Source organism: Narcine bancroftii, chromosome 1, assembly GCF_036971445.1.
Source record: "Narcine bancroftii isolate sNarBan1 chromosome 1, sNarBan1.hap1, whole genome shotgun sequence".
Lineage (NCBI taxonomy): Eukaryota > Metazoa > Chordata > Chondrichthyes > Torpediniformes > Narcinidae > Narcine > Narcine bancroftii.
In genome coordinates, this window is record NC_091469.1 from 120,763,452 (window position 1) to 120,786,942 (window position 23,491).

The 23,491-nt window shown below is 39.6% G+C and overlaps 1 protein-coding gene across 7 annotated transcripts in view; it reads right to left on the reverse strand.

Annotated features, from left to right (window-relative positions):
• The window catches only part of LOC138763363 (ankyrin repeat domain-containing protein 31-like), a 163,936-nt gene that overhangs the window by 39,536 nt on the left and 100,909 nt on the right, over positions 1–23,491 (reverse strand). For all 7 annotated transcript variants that reach the window (XM_069937406.1, XM_069937388.1, XM_069937378.1 and 4 more), the window contains 2 exons: positions 19,709–19,788; positions 1,884–3,684 (listed from right to left, as the gene is read on the reverse strand). In XM_069937406.1, coding sequence (XP_069793507.1) covers positions 1,884–3,684; positions 19,709–19,788 — 1,881 coding nt within the window. The remainder of the gene's footprint in view (positions 1–1,883; positions 3,685–19,708; positions 19,789–23,491) is intronic.

The window sequence follows — 23,491 nt, forward strand, 5'->3', positions numbered from 1 at the left end:
GTATTACATTATATTTCCTTGGATTAGAATTTAACTTTGTTGTGCCTGTACTGATGTCATTTTTTGCTGAATGAAATAATTTCTGAGTTATTAAAATCAGAAGAATCAAACCAGAAATAGATCAACCTATGAAGAGAAAGAGGAGTTCTGGCTATTTTATTATGTCAAATTCAGGCATTTGTAAACAGTAAAAAAAAATTAGCATTAATAAAAACATTTTTGGGATCAGAAAGAACCTTGGGCTTCAATGAAATACATTGGATCGGAAGTGATAATCCTCCATTTAATGTGATCTTTTGAATATGGACTTTATTTATATGTGGCTTTTCCCCCTCCCATGTACAGAGGAACCCCGATTTAAAGCAAATTCGGATATAACACAATTAAGGTAAGTAAAATAATGTTTATCTTGGTGGGGAATTTATCGCATTGGTGTGTGTTGCTGAGAACAGGGGAGGGTCATGTGTGTGGGGAAGGCAAGTGTTGCCATAAATGGGGAGTGAAGGGGTGAGTGTGGCCACGAACAGAGGGGGTGGGGGGGTTGCTGCTGTGATTGATGTGTGCATATATTGAACGCATTAGTGAAACCCCGATTTCACGCGACCCCACTTATCTCACAATGTGAGTTTTTTGGACCCCAACTATTGTGTTATAACAGGGTTCCACTGTATGGTGGGGGACAGACCTAAATACCAATATTGATGAATCAAATTGGTCAGATTTGTGCTGGAATAGTATCACAAATACTATAAATGTTAGATAGAGATTGGTTCAAAATATTTTTTTACACCAATTATACCTTACACCACAAAAGTTTTATAAATTGAAGTCAGATTTATCAGATCAATGTTTTAGGTGTTGTCAGGAGATAGCCACTTTCTTACATTCAATTTGGTCTTGCCCCAAAGTGAAACTTTTTTGGTCAAATTTGGCAAGTGATTTAGAACGAGTTATAGGAATTAAATTCTCACAAAATCCAATCTTATTTTTTTTAGGTAATATTGAAGGGATAAGACCCAAATTTAAAAATATCTATATATCAAAAACCGTTTTTAAAGATTGCTTTAGCAGTAGCAAGAAAATGTATAGCAGTCACAAGAAGATGAGATACTCACCTGGGTATGGAACGGTGTAATTCAGAGATGTACAGCTGTGTTCCTTTGGAGAAGATTACTTATAATTTGAGAAATAAGTATGATGTATTCTTGATAATTTGATGCCCTTATCTACAAATTGAGGGAATTAATTTATAAATCTTTTTTTCTTCAGCTTTGACCCTTGTTAACCTCCTTTATATGTATTAAAAGAAATAAATGATTGCTGCCATGTGGAGGGGGGGGGGGGGTCCTCTGACAGCCAGATTTCTATTCTTCTTTCAATTTTTTTCCTTTCTTTATTTCATTTTTTCTTTTGTATTGGGGTTTATTTGGGGGGGGGGGGTTGGGGAATTGGGGTTTATATAATTATATAATGGATTTGATATTGATTTTTCATCATTATATATTTTGTATCTGGCTATGAATACATGTATGGACACGAATTAATTGTCATATACATTGTACTATAAATATAATCTATCTATCTATATATATATATATATATGCGCACTGAAGTTCTTACTTGTTTCATCAAAAAAAAACAGACTGCGATCGTTTACATCATTTGAAATAAAAGGAGACAATAAATACAAAAGATATAGGTAATAAATATTCAGTTATCCTGCACAATCAGAGCAGCCCTCCTAATACCATTAACAGTGAAGGAATGTTGAGAGCAGATGGAGAAGATTCACTATCGAATATAATTTACAAAAGCATGAGTTTAGTGTGAGATTAAAGAACAACCTCAAAAGCTAATACGGCAAAAGTTTTCGTTCGAAATACCTGAAGATTCAGTGGTGTACTGCTTCCTGGTTCTCTTTCTTTTCTCATTTTCATTTCCCACATCTGTATTTGCTTTTGGAGAGTGAACTTTGCTCATTTCCTCTGTAATATCTAATGTATTCCTACTGCTTGTTTCAGTTATGACATGCTCAAGGCCATTTTCAATTGTCTCTTTTGCTGGTTCTCTAAATTTGTTATTTGAAATTCTTCCATTGATATTTTCTCCAGTTTCATTCTTATTTACTTCTTCAGTTGGTTCCATGTTAATTGCCTTTGCCAAATGCTTTGCATCACTTAATTTACTGGTTGGGAGCTCAGACAAAATGGCAGTAGATTGATCCATATTGATTTGGGGTTCTGGATATAATACCGATGTTTCGGTATTAAATTTGCAGCCCATGACCATATCACCAGTGAATGTACTGTTGTCTGATTGATCATTGGAAGTTATCATACCTCTGGATTTTTCTTCAGGGATTATTGGTTCTAAACTTAGTCCTTCACTATTGTGTAAAGTAGAGGCTATATTATTACAAGGGTTATATTCTGCAATCATATTATCAAGTTTTTCAGAATCTACAACTGTGGAATAATTGATCTTTTGCTGTAAATAAATGTGTTCTGAGGTCAAAAGTTCAAGTAGATTCTGACCAGATTCATTCCGAGAAATTATTGGGGAATTACATCTACTATCAAAACTTTCTGCTATAGTTTTGTTCTTTCTGTGGACATACTGCTCAATTTCATCTTTATGGAAGCTATCAACCATTACATTGGGATCAGTCATAGCATTGGATTCAAATCTAGGAATATATTCAACAGATTCATATATTTCTGTGAGGCCATCTTGTTCAGGCAAGTTATAATGGGACATTATATTATTGATGGGGTTTTCATGACCACTATTTCCTCCGTCCCTTTCATATTGAGTTTTCTTAGTCACATCCATATTAAGATTGCAAGTGGCCTCTTTGCTCAGTATTTCTTCATTGGCTTGTACTTTTGGGTATTTTTTCAATTCTTCAGATTGTTCATTAGTGTTGTGCACATTTAGAATTTCTGTTGTGACTAATATACCATCTGGTGCATCAGAGATATTAGACTTATTTCTTGAACTATGCAACATGTTTACAGTGCAAAATTTGTCCATTGACTCAACCTCAGTATTTGGAACAGTTAATTGATTTACTGTGCGAGTCACAATATTTTTATGACAACTGAGAGCAGTAAGCATTTTATTTTTGTTCTCAACACCACAGGGTTCACATGCCAATGGATCTTCCTGGGAATTTTCAACATGAAGTCGTTTGGATGTAACTGTGTTGCCTTCAGCTTGGGCAGCAAATCTTGGATTTGAATTTCTGATCCTTGCTGATCGTCTCAGTGATGTCTGAGCTTCAACTGTACTATCAATAACAACCAGATTCTGCACATTAACATTGGAACAGGAAGGTCTGGCCTCAACCTCATTCACCTTTCCTATGTTGTACACCTTCATAATGGGAGATTTGCACTGAATTTCAAAACAGTTGGATTGTGTACATTCGTGTCCAGAACGAGTATCAAACTGGGCCTCCAAGTTCACCATGGAATGAGTTACAGGTCTTCTCAGAGATTGCACCACATTAATATGCATTGGCTGATTTTCAATTATGTTCTGAGTAGCCCTTGAGATTTGGGTCTTTTTGTTGGGTGGTACATCGATTTTTGCTTGATGTGTGCTTTCAGTTTTTCTCTTAAGGGATGGTGCAGTGTCAACATTATTACTACTCATTGTAGCCTTTTTAGAATTCCTGCAAACCTAGAATTGTATGAATACAGTAAGTAAATATAAATAATCTTAATCAACAGAAAAATTGGTAACATCTTCTTAAAATTACTTGGATAAAGGCATCCAAGATTTAGACATTAAATTTGCTGTTGAAGAAATAAATAGGTAGTTATGAAAAGTTTGTTGGTTAATAATCTCTATCAATTGCTCTTAATGTGTAGTTGGGAGGTAGAATCTGGAGAGAAAATGGAAGGTATCAAGACTAAGTTACAGGGTATAATAAGTTCAAGTTCATTATTATCCAATTGCACAAGTAAAGCTCAATGAAACAGCGTTCTCCGGACCTTGGTGCAAAACATGCAGGCACACAACCAGACATAACACAGACAAACAATACACATGCAGGACAAATATACACAAATATAAATATATATATAAGTAAATAGTAGTCTTGGATGGTTACTGTAAACAGTTCCTTTAGTCATTTAGCATTCTCACTGCCTGTTGGAATAAACTGTTTCTCAGCCTGGTGGTGCCGGCTTTGATACTTTCCCAACAGAAATAACTGAACAATGTTGTGTATGAGTTGGTGGGGGTCCTCAACTATTTTATGTGCCCTCTTCAGACAATGATCATGGTAGATCATGTTGATGGTGGGGGGAGGGGGAATCCCCAGTGATCCTCTCTGCCACTCTTATGGTCATGTGGATTGACCTCTGACCCAATGCTCTACAGCAACTGTACCAGACTGCGATGCAGCCAGCCAGGATATTCTCATTAGAGTTCCTGTAGAAGGTTGAATGGATGGTGGCCAGTAACCTTGCCTGCTTCAGCCTTCTCACTTGGATGGCGCTGTTGTGCCATCCTCACAAGTGAGGAGGTGTTATGTGTCCATAATAGGTTCCTTAAGAGTAGCAGCAAGTTCCTAAGATGTTTTGTACACCTTCCCAAAGACCACAATCATCTCCTTCATCTTATCCATGTTGAGACTTGTGTTGTTATTTTTGCACCATATCACATTTCTACCTCTTCTCTGTAGAGTGACTCATCATTGTTGTATTCAGCAACCCTGTAATTATTCCTGACAACAGGAGGGAGGAAATGGTTTTAATGAGGCCAGAAAGGCATTAAAATATGTCATTACTTTGTCTTCCATCCAAAAAATCCCAAAGGGAGACAGGGAGAGAAGGGAGAGAAGGCTGTATATATGTTGGCTATGTCTAATGTAAAAACAATTGAAGCAAATATTATACTGGTTTAACAAAACATAACATAACATAACAATTACAGCACGGAAACAGGCCATTAGGCCCTTCTAGTCTGCACCGAACCAAACACCCCTTTCTAGTCCCACCTCCCTGCACAGTGCCCATAACCCTCCATCTTCTTCTCATCCATATACCTGTCCAACCTTTTCTTAAAGTAAATGTATTTTTTTTTAAAGTTCGTTGTGAGCTCTGGAGCAACTAAGTAGGTGGGAGTATCAAAGATAGGTGCAATGAGTACACCCCTGGATGAGAAGGGCAGTGATGCCAAGAGGTTTAGTGTTGTTGTCCTGGGGGAAAGGAAGGTTGGATTTTGGAGGGAAAGATGTAAGGGTCATATACTATCTGCTTGGCATTTTTAAAAACTTTTTGTCTTAATTTTCTAGGATTTATTTTATATTTGGCCAACAGGACCAAAAGGAAAAGCACTATGGACTAGGTGAAAGGAAAGTATTCTGTGAGAGAGGCAAAGGGGAGGTAATCAAAGGAAAAAGAGCTGGGGCAATGGATGAAATAATCAAGTTCTTGAGCTTTAATATTAATGGCTTAAATAGGATGGTGAAGAGGAGCATGTCTTGGCACATGTTGAAAAAAATGAAGGTAGATCTGGCCTTTCTGCAAGAGACCCACCTTACAAATAGTGAACATCAAAAAATTGGGAGGGACAAGTGATAGCGTCCTCCTTTAGCTTCAAGGCCAGGAGAGTAGCTATTTTAATAGGGAAAAATGTTCCAGTAAAGGTTGAAAGCATGGTCATAGACTGGGTAGGTAGATTTGTAATGGTACACTGTCAAATATATTCCGAACCCTGGACACTCATAAATATATATGCCCCTAATTTTGACAACAAAAAATTGATACAAAATATCTTTTTGCAATTGGTGGAAGGGCAGGAAATTGTCTTAATTGGAGGGGATTTCAATTTTTTACCTGGATCCGGTAATGGACAAATCAGCCAAGTGAAAAGAGCTAGGATGGCACAAGCAACTCTGGCTTTCATGAGTTAAATATTAGATGCTTGGAGACGATGGCATATGAGAGAGAAGGATTACTCCTTCTACTCAAAACAGCACAACTCTTACTCCAGAATTGACTTGTTTCTTGCCTTGGCTCAGCTGGAGGGCAGGATTGTAGAAATTGAATATACAGCTAGGTTTTTATCAGATCATTCACTTTTGACCTTAACTATTGTCATTCCAGATAAAGAAGTCACGGCATATAGGTGGCGCCTTAATCCGTTGCTATTGAAAAAAAATGGAGGTTTACAGTTATGTTAGAACTCAAATAGAAATGATTTGCAAAACGAACTGTGCCCCCACATTAAAAGCTTATCTGAGTGGACAAATAATTGGATATACTAAAAGTATTAAAAGAGAGCATATCAGGGAGATCAATGAATTGGAACAAGAGATAACTCAATTGGAACAGGACTACCAAAGATCAGGCTCTGATGGAAAGTAGAGAACATTAATAAATAAAAACATTAAGTACAATACTTTGCAAACATACAAAATGGAAAAAGCAATATTAAAAGTTAAGCAAAGGTACTATATGCTGGGGGAAAGAGCCCATAAGGTACTGTCCCAGCAGCTGAGGGCAGAGGAAACCACAAGGACTATCAATACAATTCAAACAAGACCATACAGGATTTCTTATAAACCAAAAGAACTAAAGGAAGTGTTTAGACAGTTCTATATGCAATTATATAAAACTGAGTCGAAGGGGGATTTGGACAAAATGGAAGAATTTTTGTCCAACCTGGAATTATTAAACTTTAAATCTGAGGAGAAGGAGAGGTTACATACTCCCCTCTCAGAAGAAGAAATAGTAAAAACATTGAGCTCGCTGCAGACCAAAAGGTTTCTGGGGGAGGATGGGTTCCCTCCTGAGTTTTATTTAGAATTCAAGGACCTGTTAATGCCACTATTTATGGCTGAGTCCCATACCCTCCCGGAGTTTTTTTCGAAGGCAATAATTATGGTAATTTCTAAAAAGGATAAGGACCCATTAAAGCCATCTTCTTATAGACCAATCTTACATTTGAACACAGATTATAAAATAAAAACTAAAGCTTTGGCAAATAGATTGGCTTGGTATTTACCAAAATTAGTAAATCCAGATCAGGTGGGGTTCGTGCAGAAAAGACAATCAGCAGGTAATACAAGTAGGCTATTTAATGTAATACACCTGGCACAGTCAAGGGTGGATCCAAGTATAGCCATGTCACTTAACGCTGAGAAAGCCCTTTGGTAGATAGGAGTGGGATTTTATTTGATGAAAGTGCTGGAGAAATTTGGATTCAGATATTCATTCATAAATTGTGTTAAAGCATTGTACAACAAACTCAAGGCCAAGGTTATCACTAATGGGCACACATCTTCAGCTTTCTCACTGACCAGCTCTAGTAGACAAGGTTGTCCACTATCCCCTGCTCTCTTCATATTGATGATTGAACTGTTAGCGGAACCCATTCGCCAGGATCCAGGCATCAAAAGGTTTAGAAAGGGCCAAGAAGAACACAAAATTAATTTATTTGCAGATGATGTTTTGATACATTTGACAGAGTTAGCAGGCTGATTGGCCAGGTTGTGGACTATACTGGAGGTCCTATGGAAAAATCTTGGGATATAAAATTAATTATGTTAAGAGTGAAATAATACTGCTAACGAAAGGGTAGTATGAGAAATACCAACGAGAGAGTAAGTTTAAGTGGTTACAAAAGGGGATAAAATATTTAGGAATATGAATTTAGGAATAATAATTTACAATATCTTCCCCTACTTGGAAACATTGACGAGGACCTACACAGGTGGATGCACCTGCCTATCATGTTGATGGGCAGGGTTAATTGCATTAAAATGAAAGTGATGGTCAAGGCTGCAACACCTCTTTCAATCTTTGCCCATACCACTGCCCCAGAGTTTTTTCAAAACACTTGATGGATGTGTCAAACAATTCCCATGGAAGAATAAAGTAGCTAGAGTCTTCATGGACAAATTGACTTTGGACTATAACCTGGGGGGAATGAGCCTCCTACACTTTAAAAAAAATATTATTTGGTGGCCTAGGCGAGATTTATCACCTCATTCTTTGAGGGGGACAGTTTCTCTTCCTGGGCACAAATTGGTCTAAACACAGTAGGGGAGGAGATAGCAGGAAAATTTATTTACAAATGGGGTACCAAATTAATAACGCAAAAAACAGACAACATAACCCTAAAGCATTTAATCCAAACGTGGAAAAAAAAAACCCAGTTTATTTGGTTAAAAGTAGGGTTGTCCCTAAAATGCTCAAAACCCAGAACAAATTAATCCCTATGACTATGGGTAACAAGATCCTGGACACTGGGGCCAGAATGGGATCAGATGTATTGAGGACTGTTATGAGAAGGGGCAGCTCATGTCATTTGAGCAATTAAAAAATTAATTTGACTTATAAAACAAGACCTTCTTCAGCTACCTTCAATTAATATTTTTTTTGACGGACAAATTAAGTCCATCTATGGCCCTACCGCTGTGTAGTGACATGGAGGCTCTAATTCGAAGGGGGAATCACATGTAAATGTATTTCAGCTATTCCAAAACGAGAGACCGAAACCGGGTCTCCATAAAGCAAGGCAGAGATGGGAATCAGATTTGGGAACAACAATTCTTGAGCAATGCTGGCCCGACCTCTGCATGAAGGCAATTATTAATGCCAGATATAGGCTGGTGCAATACAATTTTTTGCACCAGCTATACCTTATGCTGCAAAAATTGCATAAGGTCAAACCGGAAATCTCAGATTTGTGTTTTAGATGTCGCACAGAAACAGGAGCTTCTGTGCATTCAACATGGCTATGCGCCAAATTACAGGGGTGGAGTATCTACAGGACGCAGCCTTGTTCCTGCTAGGGGACATTATGGACATGAGTCCAAGATTGTCTAAACATCAAATTCAATTTGTGAAGGTCACCTTGGCAGTGGCAAGGAACTGCATAATGGTTACATGGAAATCTGACTCTCAGCTAAACACAACAAGTTGGAACCAGAGATGCAGAGTTGTTTTCCCCTGGAGAAAATTGCTTATAACTTAAGAGGGAGATATGATACATTCATTGAGGTGTGGCAGACATACTTGTGACATGTCAAAATGCAGGTGTGAGTCGCTTTCCCAGGGCCTTTCTCAATACGAATAACAGGATCTCACAAGCCCTGAAATACTGAGAATGAGGAGACAACTTGGAAAACCTGCTGGCTCCCCCTCCCTTTATTTTTCTTTCTTCCCTTATGTATTTGCATTATTATTTTTAATAATTGATTTTTATGCTTTTACCTGGGTTGAGTGGGAAGGATGGTGAAGAATGGAGGGAGTTGGGGGTGGGGGGGGGGAAAGACAGGGAGTTGGGGAAGGAAAAAGGGAGGACTTGCAAACAATGATCTGTAAAAGGGGAGGATTGTTCCCCTGTAACACTTGGCTAATATGAGTCTAAAACTATAAATAAAACTTTCAAAAAAAATTGATGAGATGGCAAAGGGCATTGAAAAACAATTTGTCATTTCATTACAATCCAAGAAAGTTTTATTTACAATTAGACAAATCCACTCTGTAAGAGAACGGTGCTTTCTCATGGCTTATGACAGAAGGATTAAAACAGGTACTAAGGAGCTGACTATTTTCAAAGAAAAATTACATAAATGAGAACAGTATTACATTTGAGATAGTTATTTAAAGGTTCCGATAGCTCAGAGATGCTCCAATAGCTCAATGGTTAGAGCTTTGCTCTTGAAAATTAGGGGTCATGAGTTAGTTCCTTGCTGGGGCCTCATCTCTGTTATGGGTGCTGGACAATGTAGTGATTCTCCGTCTTCTTTACAGTAGACAAAGTTAAAGAATCTCGTGTATGTTACATTCTATGTTCCAATAATTGAATCTTTGACACTTCTATAGTTGGACTATAGATAGATGGTTCATCGCATGCCTGAAAAATGTTATACCTTCAGTCTATAATGTTCATTGCATCATTAATAGTGGATAAAATCTTAGGTGAATATTTAAATACTTCGATTTCAATTGTCATAAAGACTGTAAAAATTATAAATTTATATTTCCTTCAAAACTGTCTATTTCAGCAGCTGTGCGAAGAAAATAACAAACATTTCCGAACGCTGCTGCTGTATATCAGATGAGGTGGCTGTCCAAAAGAAATTGTCTTCGTCATTTTGATGACTCTGGGACACAATTATTTCCTTTCTTTCTTATAATGAGCATGGGAAAAAAATTGATGCAACGGTGGAGATATTTTTATCAGGCAGATATCCTTGACAAACTCAGTTTATTGAACAAAACCTTACAGGGTAAATATAATAACCTCATTAATAGTAAAGAAGCCTGTGTTTCTTTCCTTAAAAAGTTCAAAGTTTATTGGAGCAATATCAGATGTCAGGAATATTTACAATTTCCAAAATCTAAAGACTAATGCAAAGATACTGAAAGACAATGACATGACTGTTTATGTGAAACACCTAAATACTCAGATTTACAAGAAAGATTTAATGGCCTGTTAAACCTCATTGTGCAATGGATATTTCATCTGCCAAATAGATTTCAAAAACTATGGGGAAAAGCCAAAATATTTTTCATTGCTTTTCCCTCAACACACTTAGTTGATTGTGGATTCAGCGAGATAGTTTACTTGACAAAATCCAAGAAAAGACAAAATCACAAAAAGAGGTGACTTTTGATTATCACCTATCGAACTTGGAGCCTGACATTAAAAAAAACTTGCACTGAAACATCAAACTCAAAGATCTTACATTTTCATTTTATAAGTTATTTTCATTAATGTTTCACATCCTTGAGTTTATGCTTAAGGGTTCCCTAATTACTCATTGTTCACAAACCAAAATTAATAATTAATTATTTTTTTGTAATATGTATGTTCATGTTTCCTTCTTTCCTACATTTTCAATAAGAATTATTTCCTATATGCCTGTGTGTTCTGGATTCACAAGTCACAATTGCTACACTCAGGGTAAAAGTCTCATTTTCTTTTCTTTTCTTGCGCAATGTAAATATTTATGTTTTTTATGTAATCAGTAGGTGTTGTGTGGGAAAGGAAAAGTTCAGTGGGATCAAAGAGCAATGAGTCTGGACACAGGCTGAACATAGGCAAAGGAACTTTAATAAAAAACATGCAAGGTGATCACAACAGGGATAACACACATTGGTACTCTTGATAACAAAATCACTCACACTGAACTTAACACTACTGAGACCAGCAGCCTCTTACACTCAAAAACACAGTACAACCAAGTCACATTGGACTTAATACACTTCCCACCATTCCTTGTCTAATGATGCACGGCTCCAATACTGTCTAACAGCCCCGATCCCTTACCAACAACTCCTCCAGTGTTGTCCATAGTTCATGACCTGGAGAAGAGCAAGGTTCATCTATGAACCAAAGAGGAGGAGATACTGTAAATGGTTATCTTTATAGTTCAATAAGCTGGACAGTCTGGCCCAAGTAATCATCAGGTAATTAAAGGAGTCAATGGTCAGGCGTGCACCAATGGGTGGGCAGACTACAACCTTGATTGGTAGGTGTGGGACTTCCTACTAGGTTCTAGACGGGGACTTCACACGACTCTCCACAATCCACAATCCCATCAGATTCCAGACGGAGGGGTCACAGACCCTCCTCAATCCACACTACATTTCGCCCCTCATATGCCACACCACTCACCAATCATTAAAAACCAAGTAAAAATATTACAAAAAAGTAACTAATACATTGTTACAAAAGGTAAATATATTTTTACAGTGCAAGTTCCTGTTGAATAAGTGGATAGGCACAACAGAAGTGTGAAGGTTCTTTCTTTGGCTTGGCTTCGCGGACGAAGATTTATGGAGGGGGTAAATGTCCACGTCAGCTGCAGGTCGTTTGTGGCTGACAAATCCAATGCGGGACAGGCAGCCACGGTGAAGGTATTAATTCAGAAAATGACAATACCTGCCCATAGACCAAAAGGATCACTGTTCTCCCCATGGTATGTCATGTTGTGAGAACTGGTCCCAATTTGGTTTTTTTTGTCAGGCACTGACCCTTATATGTGGTCTCATCGACTGTGTGTATAGCATTCTCACCAACAACAGCACAGTATCACCTTCGCCATCGAGCAGATAGTGCAAGGTCATCTGGTTTTCCGTGAATCTGAAGTACCACAGCCCTTTCTTTTGCCAGTGTTTCCATCATGGTGGTTATCCTACCAGCTACTTCCATATTGTTTGGAGTCATATGTCCCAGCTGGCAGCCGCCATGCCATCCCATGAGAACCATTCCTGCTCGCATTCCCACTGATTGCTTGGACTGGTGCTAACTGAACTAGTGCACCATATTGCCAAGGCATGCTCCCTTTGAGGATTCACTGGGAGAGTCAGGACCATTTGTGTGCCAAATTGTATGGAGGGGAAAAAGAGACCAGTTGTCAAAGCACTCACCCTAGCAAAGATTATTGGAAGTGAGGTGATTAAGTGGTGAGGGGAATGGAAGAATGCAGTCATTATCGAAACATTTTGATTAAAGAGTTCATACAAGCAGTTCTTGTTGCTGTGGTCGAGTGGGATCAGTGTAGGTGAAAGACCCTCAGCTGTATGTGCCAGACCAGTGATGTAGGCACCGCAGGCTGGTGTGGTGGTGCTGCATGAATATTCGTATTTGTTCCCACAGTGCATATCAGCATTGGTTGGAAGAGGAGCAGCATGAAGGGTAGGGGTAGAGGGTGTGGGAGGAGGGAAGGTGTTTAGGAGAACTCACTCATGTCTAGTGAGTTGGTTGGTGTAGTATCTTGATAGATTAGTCAGGGGCCACTTCTGGTGGGGGAGGCTGGTCTGGTTCAGAGTAGGTGGTGCATTGGAAGCTCCACCCTTTAGGGCGTCCCCCTGCAATGCTCTTTACAGAGAGCATACATGGTAGCCGTGGGGATCCCATGAATGCAGACATGATCCACGTAGGTGCTTGTTTGGGCTATGTACATATCTCTGAGAGTTACTGGCAGGGTGGTATCACTGAACTTGGTTTCAGCCCTCCAAACACGCGGGTACTCCCCGCTCCATGTAGTCTAAAACTTCCAGGAGGGTCATGGCTTCCCAGTTGCCAGTCCCATGAGGGGAAAGACTACCTCTCTAAGTTCGGGGCATGCAGTGGTGACTATATAGCATGCCAAGGCACAAGTCACCCTGGTGTTCTTGGGGAAGTGGTGCTCCCAGATCCCCCTGTAGATATCATTCATTAGTGCCAACTCCCTGACAACCAGTGTCTCCTTACTTATAAGGAGCCACTGCAGCCTGCCATTTAGGTCCCATTCTAGAAGGATAGGGAGCCTGGCCTGCACTGCAGTCACCAGCCATTCCCACAGGGCAGTGCCGTAACCGAACCCTTTGGCAGCTCCCACAAAGAATTTTTAATCATCTGTGATTCAGACAGACTGCCTAGGGCGCACGCTTCCTGATGAAAGAGCCGGACATGAGAGGGCCCCCACTCATCCAACAGATAGCAGCCATGCGGCTGTTCACCTGGCCACTGGTGGTATCAGTGCCCTAGCCCAGTTAGCTCCTTGGCGGAGTAGTCTTAGGTCTCCGTAATATCACAGTGTGCCCACTTGAGGTCTACCCACTTTCAGCTACCTCCCCATTTTGGAGGGTCGGTGGGGTGCTCTCATGGCAGCTCTGGGATCATGTTTTTACTAGTCAAGATTGCAAAGGCTCGGGCATAAAGGGGGAGGAGGTATATAGTAGGGCTTGGTTTCATCATGGTCATCACCACCATCCATCTACATATTCCCATCCCATGACCAAGTGTCAACCCTTTCCTCCTACCGGACAATGGCTCAGACCTTGACTGGGTCAAGCTGCCAGCCAGGCTGGTGAGCTGCTTCCAGATGCTGCATTTTTCTCAGTTTGCAAGCTGCCTTTATGCCTTTCATCTCTAGGTTGGTCACTCGCACTTGGGGAGACTGTGCTGTCTCCTATATTGTACATCAGTGATGCTGGAGGATTTCTATATCTCTATCATCTGGGCTCCCCAGATTTTCCTATAGTTTCTAGCTGGTGACTCAGGAGAGATGCCATAAGCCAAAGAGCCCTCCCCACGACTCTCCTCGGTCTTGGGAAAGTCCAACTTCTCAAGGAAGGACGCCACATGGTGCCCAATCTTTTCCACTCATGAGTCCAAACTATCAGCCCAGGTTACAAGTCTTCCGCAGAATGCCAGTAAACCAGCTAACCTACTGAACCCCACATCATCAGTCCACCTGAGAATTTTATTCTCATGCCCTGAGGCTCCCTTACCGGCTGGGGGGGGGCCTTTCTGTCGGTCTTATCTGTGAGGAAGAATGCTATAATACACACACATGAAGGAGATCCACATACATGTTTGTTAGTGCAAGTTCAAACATCATGACCATGCATGTTCTACCAAGACTCTCTGAACCCTACTCGGAATTGTTGTGTGGGAAGGGAAAAGCTCAATGGGTTCAAATAGCAATAAATCTGGACATAGGCTGAACACAGGAAGTTACACTCATACAAACACAGTAGAATCAGTCAGATTGGACTTAACACTGCCGATACTAGCAACCACATACAGACCTGTAACAACCAAGAATTACAATGTGCTACCCTCTGTTCCTTATCTAATGTGGGCAAGGCTCAAATGCTGCCTAACAGCCTTGATCCCTGTGTAGTGCACATCTCACCAATGACTGCTCCAACATTTTCCAGAGTTTGCAACCTGGAGTGGAGCAGGGTTCGTCTCAGGATTGAAGACCAAAGAGGAATAGCAACTGCACGTGGTAGACTTTATAGTACAGTAAGCTGGTGTGTCCAGCCCAGGTAATCAATAGGTGATTAAAGAGGCCAATGGTCAGCTGTGCACTAATGGGTGGGCAGAATTCAATCTTGATTGGCAGGTAATGCGATTTCCGACTTGGTTCCAGGAAGAGAGGTCAAGTGACCATTCACAATCCCACCAGGTTCCAGAGAGGTCACAAGATCCTCCACAGTAGCCAAAATAGGTTGAGAATGGCAGATCTGAGCTCTGGCTTGGTTGTGAAGCATGAAAGTTACAATAGGGTAAGGAAAATGTTAGGACATGGGATTACAGCTGGGGATGGTCCTCCACAAGGGATTGAGGTCTGGTCTCAATCTGATGGGACAGGAGCAGCAAAATGGACTAAAGTCTTCCAGGTGAAAAGTCTGAAAATGAGAAAGTATTATATCTAGCAGTGTCAACTCTGAACTGAAGGTGAACTAAGGAGATTGATTGAGAATAAGGATGAAGATACATTAAATACACTTTCAAGATTGTAAACACCCATTGCAATAAATGTATATTCAAATTTAAAAGTAAAAGCCCAAAAGACTGAATATTTGCTGTGAATGTAGCCTCTTGGATGAATATTACTTAATATATTTCCCATGGATTTAAACCACAAGTCATCTCCTTCATGAGATGTTGCTATCACTTCATGTTTTTGCCTCTCAAATTTATTACAGCTCTACATTGTTGTTATTCACTCACATCAACAGATTGATTGAAAGTTATCTTGATGGGTTTTGGCCCAAAATGTCAAATAATCCTCCCCACCCCCACGCCCCCTCCCCCCCCCAACATTGATGCTGATTGACCCAATGTGCTCCTTCTACAGCTTGTATTTTGCTTCATATTCAGCATCTACACATTAATACTAACTGCTATTCTTCCCTTCAAGGAAAGCTAAGAAGCAGAGGTGAAATATGAAAGTTTGCAGACACTGTGTCTGTAGTAAAATAAGAGAAATACTCAAGGAACTCAGCAGGTTTCACAGCATTCATAAGATGTAAAGATATATAACTGACATTTAGGATCTGAGTACTTTTTCAAGGTATGAGTAAAAAGCAGACAGGCATCTGAATTAAAAGAAAAGGCAGGTGAAAGGTATTAATTGTATATGAAGAGACCAGGAGAGAGTAAAGGTAAGAAATGATTAGAAGGGGAGGGGGTGGTTGCCTCTGTGAATCCAGAGCTGGGAAAAGGGAAAAAAAAAAGAGACAAAAGGAAAGATGGTGGGGGAGAGGGGTGGCTAAAAGAAACTGGAGAAGTCAATGTTTATGGCATCTGGTTGGAGGGTGCAATACGAGGTGTTTTTTTCCCATAATTTGCAGGTGGTCTCAGTCTGGCAATGCATGAGACCATGGACATTTTAGCAAGGGAATGGGGCTAGGAATTAAAATGGGTGGCCGCTGCAAAATCGCCACTACTGTAGTGTACATAGTTGAGGTGCTCAATGAAGCGATGTCCCAGTCCGGATCCAGACTCTCTGATGTAGAAACAACAACTGGAACATTGGTTGTAGTAGATGCCCTTTGCAGATTCACGTGAAGAGTTGCTTCACTTGGAAGGACTATTTGATGTGGAAAAATGATTTTGATAGGTTAGAATGGGATTTTTTATTTAAGGTGTTAATTAAATTTGGTTTTGGAACAAATTTTATATTTTGGATTAAGGCCTTATATATAAGTCCTAAAGCTAAAGTGATAACTAATAGATATCTCAATCTTTTAATTTAAATAGATCTAGTAGGCAGGGGTGTCCTTTATCACCAGCTTTGTTTGCTAAAGCTATAGAACCACTTGCACAAAAGATTAGAGATGATCAACAATTAAAGGGATATGAGATAAATCAGGTACAACATAAAATTAGTTTATTTGCTGATGATGTATTAGTTTAGTTAACTCAACCACAAATATCACTACCAAGACTTTACAGTCAATTATGGGAAAATTTCAGGATACAAGATAAATTGGGATAAAAGTGAGGTAATGGATCTCATAAAATGTAGACAAGCAGTTCATTTTAAATGGACAGATAAGATTAAATATTTAGGTATACGTATTGATACTAATATGAAAAATTTATATAAATTATTTTCCAAAATTTAAAAAGATAGAGGAAGACTAAAAGAAATGGGGATGTTTACCAATTACATTAATGGGAGTGTTAATTGTATTAAAATGAATGTATTTCCACAACTTCAATATTTATTTCAAACTTTAACTATACTCAAAAAGATTTTCAAGATTTAAATAAGCAAGTTAGAAAATTTCTTTGGAAAGGAAAAATGGTAAGAAAGTGATTAGAACAATTAACATGGAAATATGAACAAGGAGGACTACAACTTCCCAATTTTAAGAATTATTACAGAGCAGCATAATTAAGGTTTTTAGTTTTTATGTTTGTTAAAATTAGACCATCATGGGTGGATATTGAATTAAATAAGATAGGAGAAGTTAGACCGGATGAATTTATGTATAAATGGGATTTTAAATCTAGTGAAATAGATAAGGACGTTCCGATAGTAAAACATTTGTTGAATATTTGGAATAAAGTTCAATTAGAAACTGATGGAAATATTCTTTCTTTAAAAACACCATTAATTAATCATTTATTGATTATTTCAAAAGATAATCCTTTTTTAAAATATATGGTATTATCTCTAAATTGGGGGAGTGTTCTGATAATAATAGATTGATGTCTTTTGATCAATTAATGATTAAATATGATATACCTTGTAATACATTATGTTGTTATTTTCAATTGAGGGCTTTTTTAAGAGAGTAACTAGGATTGGAAATGATTTTAAAAGATCTTTCAAATTGGAACAAATCATGGTTGATGGAATGATTAAAAATTTATTTCAATTGCATATAAGAACAGACACCTAAACTAGGCTTGTTTAATTCAAAAGAAAGATGGGAATGAGTTTTGGACACGATAATAGATCAACGAGACTGGCAAAATTTGTGTAAAAAGGTTATGACAAATACTATTAATGTATGATTTAGATTACTTCATTATAATTTTTTACATCAACAGTATATAACTGCTCAGAAATTAAGTAGATGAAAATTGGATTTATCAGATCAATGTTTTAGATGTGGAACCGAAATTGGAACTTTTCTTCATTCTACGTGATTTTATTCAAAGGTCAACCCTTTTGGGGTTTCTATTAGTAAATTTTTGCAACGGATAACAGGAGTGAACTTTACTTTAAACCTTGAATTACTTTTGTCAGGAAATTTTGAAAGTGTCACTCCTAAATTATCATGTCAGATTTTCAATTAAAATTTGTTCAGTTGGTTTTATTTAGTAATAGCAAGGAAATGTATCACTGTAACATGGAAATCTGATGTTTCATTAACATTAGACAGATGGCGTGCTGAAATTCAAAGTTGTATTCCATTAGAAAAAAATACATATAATTTAATAAATAAATATTCTTTATTTTTGCAAATTTGGGGTCTGTATGCTAAAATAATGATAATAAAATTATGATTTTATTAATTTATTTTTCCTGATCAGTGTAGTTTTCCCTGAAGGTATAATGATATATGATATTTTTGAGGACTCTGAATGTCGACTAATGCAATCCAAATTAATTATTTGTAATCGTTTTATAAAGAAATATCATATATTTTAGTTTTGGGATTAGATTAGTTTAGGGGAGGGTGGATTAATAGGGAGTTTAGCTTTTATTTATAGTAGTTAGTTATTTTTTCTTTTTATTTTAGTTTTTTTTTTAAATAGTTTCAGCATATATTATGTTACTATGGTATAATGCTAATTCTTGATATTATATATATTGAATAAATAAAATATTCAAAAAAAAGGAAGGACTATTTGAGGCCCCAAATGATGGTGAGAGAGGAGATGCAGGCACAAGTGGAACACTTTCTGCAGTCACAGGGGTAGATACCAAAGGGGTGATTGGTGAGAAGGGAGCAGTGGAGAAAGAGGGGTTCACAGAGGGTGTGGTCCCTGCAGAAGATGGAGAAGGAAGGAGTAGGGAAGATGTGTCTGGTGGGAGAATCATGTTGTAGGTAGCAGAAGAGACAGAGTATGATATGTTGAATGTGGAGGCTGGTGAATGTGAAGGGGAATCCTGTCCTTGTGACGCATGGGGTTGGAGGAAATCAGGGTAGATGATCACATAATGGAGAATATATGGGTAAGGGCCAAATTGTTGGTGGTGGAAGGAAAGCCATGTTGTTTGAAAAACATCTCTGATGATCTGGGATGGAAGACATCATCCTGGGAGCAGATGCGACAGAGATAGTGAAATTAAGAGAAACAAATAAAATGCTTATAGAGGACAGGGAGTGAAGAGGTGTAGTCAAGGTAGTTGTGGGACTTGGTGTTTTTGTAGACGATGTCTGTCAAGTTTGTCTCCAGCGATGGAGACAGAGAGATCGGGAAAGGGGGTAGTGAATTTGAGTTCGAGGTGAAGGGTGGCAGCAACGTGAATAAAGTTGACATGCTCATCATGAGTGCATGAGGCAGCACAAAAGTAGTTATCAATCTAGTGGAGGAAGAGTCAAGGGGCCTTGCCTATGTAGGTTTGTACCATGGACTACTCCTCCAGGTATCAGGTCCCATCAACTGGGAATCAGGGTCCAGCAATCCCACAAGAATAAACCAGTCTCATTAGGAAACAATTATTAAAAACATTCAAATGATTTATATGTGGGTTGCAATCTTTACTTTGGTTTTTCATATAGGCTACAGTTAATCTCAAGATGATGATTCTTGAGACAGGCTTTACAAATGTACACACTGTGAATAAAATTCATGCAACTAAGGTTGTATGGAATAGAAGGTAAGAGTTTTGCCAATTATTGCGCTTTTATCAGGAGTTCAATGGTGTTCAAAAATTATACTGAATCAACAGGATTTTTCTAATAGAAATAACACTTACATTCTTGACACTTACCTCAAACTTCTTACTGTTCACTGCATTTTTTAAATCTCTGTTTCTTACAAGTTGGTGGTTACCGTCAACTTTGACTGCAGCTGTAAGAAATTTTAATTTTTAAATCTAAATTTACCACAAAACTCATAGATTACATAAATAACAATAAAACAGAAAATTCCTTGATCAGAGCCTATTTATTGATTATAAGAAGAATCACTGTTAATAATAACAGCTCCATTCCAAATCTTAAGATTTACTGCCTGTAAAAGCTTACAGTGAGAATAAAACATTAAGGTCTAAAAAAAGCTCTACAAAGATGAACTTTTGAACTAAACCTTACCCGGAAACAGAAAAGAGAACATTTTTTTTCAAAAGACTGCATTTTTATAAAACAATGTTTTTTGAGGTAGAATCAGAATTTGTCACGAACGTGTCACAAAATGTGTTGTTTTGTAACAGCATCACAGTACAATCATCCGTGCGGTACCGGATGTAAACAGTGTCTTCATTGTTGAGGTCTTTCATGGCTTGGTTCAGCATCATGCTGAAGAAGATTGAAAAGAGGGTTGGTGCGAGAACACAGCCTTGCTTCACGCCATTGTTAATGGAGAAGGGTTCAGAGAGCTCATTGCTGTATCTGACCCGACTTTGTTGGTTTTCGTGCAGTTGGATAATCATGTTGAGGAACTTTGGGGGGCATCCGATGCGCTCTAGTATTTGCCAAAGCCCTTTCCTGCTCATGGTGTCGAAGGCTTTGGTGAGGTCAACAAAGGTGATGTAGAGTCCTTTGTTTTGTTCTTGGAGCTGTCTGAGGGCAAAGACCATGTCAGTAGTTCATCTGTTTGCGCGAAAGCCGCACTGTGATTCTGGGAGAATATTCTCGGCGACACTAGGTATTATTCTATTTAGGAGAATCCTAGCGAAGATTTTGCCTGCAATGGAGAGCAGCGTGATTCCCTGTAGTTTGAGCAGTCTGATTTCTCGCCTTTGTTTTTGTACAGGGTGATGATGGTGGCATCACGAAGGTCCTGAGGCAGTTTTCCTTGGTCCCAACAAAGCTTGAAAAACTCATTCAGTTTGACATGCAGAGTTTTGCCGCCAGCCTTCCAGACCTCTGGGCAGTCTCTTCAATCTGAGGCGCCTGCAAGTTCACACCAAGACACAAGAGAAACTTGTCCGTGAACTACTCTTTGCAGACGATGCCGCTTTAGTTGCCCATTCAGAGCCAGCTCTTCAGCGCTTGACGTCCTGTTTTGCGGAAACTGCCAAAATGTTTGGCCTGGAAGTCAGCCTGAAGAAAACTGAGGTCCTCCATCAGCCAGCTCCCCACCATGACTACCAGCCCCCCCACATCTCCATCGGGCAAACAAAACTCAAAACAGTCAACCAGTTTACCTATCTCGGCTGCATCATTTCATCAGATGCAAGGATCGACAATGAGATAGACAACAGACTCGCCAAGGCAAATAGCGCCTTTGGAAGACTACACAAAAGAGTCTGGAAAAACAACCAACTGAAAAACCTCACAAAGATAAGCGTATACAGAGCCGTTGTCATACCCACACTCCTGTTCGGCTCCGAATCATGGGTCCTCTACCGGCATCACCTATGGCTCCTAGAACGCTTCCACCAGCGTTGTCTCCGCTCCATCCTCAACATTCATTGGAGCGCTTTCATCCCTAACGTCGAAGTACTCGAGATGGCAGAGGTCGACAGCATCGAGTCCACGCTGCTGAAGATCCAGCTGTGCTGGGTGGGTCACGTCTCCAGAATGGAGGACCATCGCCTTCCCAAGATCGTGTTATATGGTGAGCTCTCCACTGGCCACCGTGACAGAGGTGCAGCAAAGAAAAGGTACAAGGACTGCCTAAAGAAATCTCTTGGTGCCTGCCACATTGACCACCGCCAGTGGGCTGATATCGCCTCAAACCGTGCATCTTGGCGCCTCACAGTTTGGCGGGCAGCAACCTCCTTTGAAGAAGATCGCAGAGCCCACCTCACTGACAAAAGGCAAAGGAGGAAAAACCCAACACCCAACCGCAACCAACCAATTTTCCCCTGCAACCGTGTCTGCCTGTCCCGCATCGGACTTGTCAGCCACAAACGAGCCTACAGCTGACGTGGACATTTACCCCCTCCATAAATCTTCGTCCGCGAAGCCAAGCCAGGAAAAAAAGAAGACAGTACAATCAGTTCTATAAACCACATTTCAAAATAAATAAAATAGTGCAAGAAAAAGACTAAGTAAGGTAATGTCTGGGGTTCATTGTTCATTCAGAAATCTGTCGGCAGAGGGGAAGAAGCTGTCCTTGTGCCACTGAATGCTCATCTTAAGGCTCCTGTGCCTTCTTCCCCAATGGTAGCAGAGTGAAGAGGGCATGGCCTGGGTGGTGAGGGTCCATGAGGATAGAGGCTACTTTCACAAGACACTGCCTATTGTAGATGTCCTTCATGGAGTGGTCTGGTGCCCGTGATGTCATAGGCCAAGTTAACAACCCTCTGGAGTGTTATTCCAGTCTTGAACTTTGGCACCTCCTTACCAAATACTGATGCACCAGTCAGAATGGTCTCCAAGGCAGACCTGGAGTTTACACGAGTCTTTGGTGACATGCCAAATCTCCTCAAACTCCTTCCAAAGTATATCCGCTGGCTCGTGAGCCTTCTTTGTTATTGCATCAATATGAAGGCATCAGGACAGATCTTCAGAGATGCTGACCTCCAGGAATTTGAAGTTGATCCTCTCCACTGATGACTGGTTTGTGTTCTCCTGATTTCTCTTTCCTGTGGCCTTCCAATGAGGAAGTCAAGAATTCAGTTGAAGAGAGCGGAACAGAGACCCAGGGTTTGGACCTTGTTGACCAGCTCAGTTAAACGCTGAGCTGTAATTGATGAAGAGTAGCTGGATGTAAGAGTTGGTGTTGTCTAGATGATCCAGAGCTGAGTAGAGAGCCAGTGATATTGCACCTGCTGTGCAGCGATTGCGATGGTAAGCAAATTGCATTGGGTCTAGCTCTTTACTTTGGTACATGTTAATTCTGACCCTGACCAACCTCTCAAAGCATTTCATCACAGAAGATGTGAGTGCTACTGGGTGATGGTCATTGAGGCAGCACAATCTGCTCTTCTTGGGCACCAGGATGATAAATGCCCTTTTGAAGCAGGCAGGAACCTCCCACTGGAGCAGTGAGAGATAGAGCAGTCATAGATAAAATATTTGGATTATACTTTTTCAACTACAAATGTGGAAGTATGTAAATAAAATGCTGTAGGCAGTGGTTTAGCAGGGGTAAGATTAAGATACAGCACAGAAACAGGCCCTTCCAGCCCATGAGCCTGTGTCACGCAATTACACCCTTGTGACCAATTAATTTACCAACAATATACAGTATCGATCATATACAATATGATTATCCGAAATCGGATTCTCCAAAATCAGTTAGAATCAGAAATCCTCATTTATCCGAAATGTGTTCGGAGCTGAACTGACCAGGGGCATTGGGCTCCCGGCAGCAGCGGGGACCTCGGGCTCCTGGCGGCAGCAACAGACCTCGGGCTCCCAGTGGCAGCAGAGACCTCAAGCTCCTGGGCAGTAGCAGGACCCTTGGGCTCCTGGCACAAGCGGGACCTTGGTGGAAGGTGTCAGTGATCAGCGTGGCCAGCATTTTTTTGCTGAGAATTAAACATTATTTTAATGCTTAAAAAGCCTTACCTTGTTTGTTGTTGTTTAAACACTGTTACAAGTTATTTTATGCTGATACTGAGCTTTTTTTTTAAATGACTAGTTCTCTGAAAAAAATCATT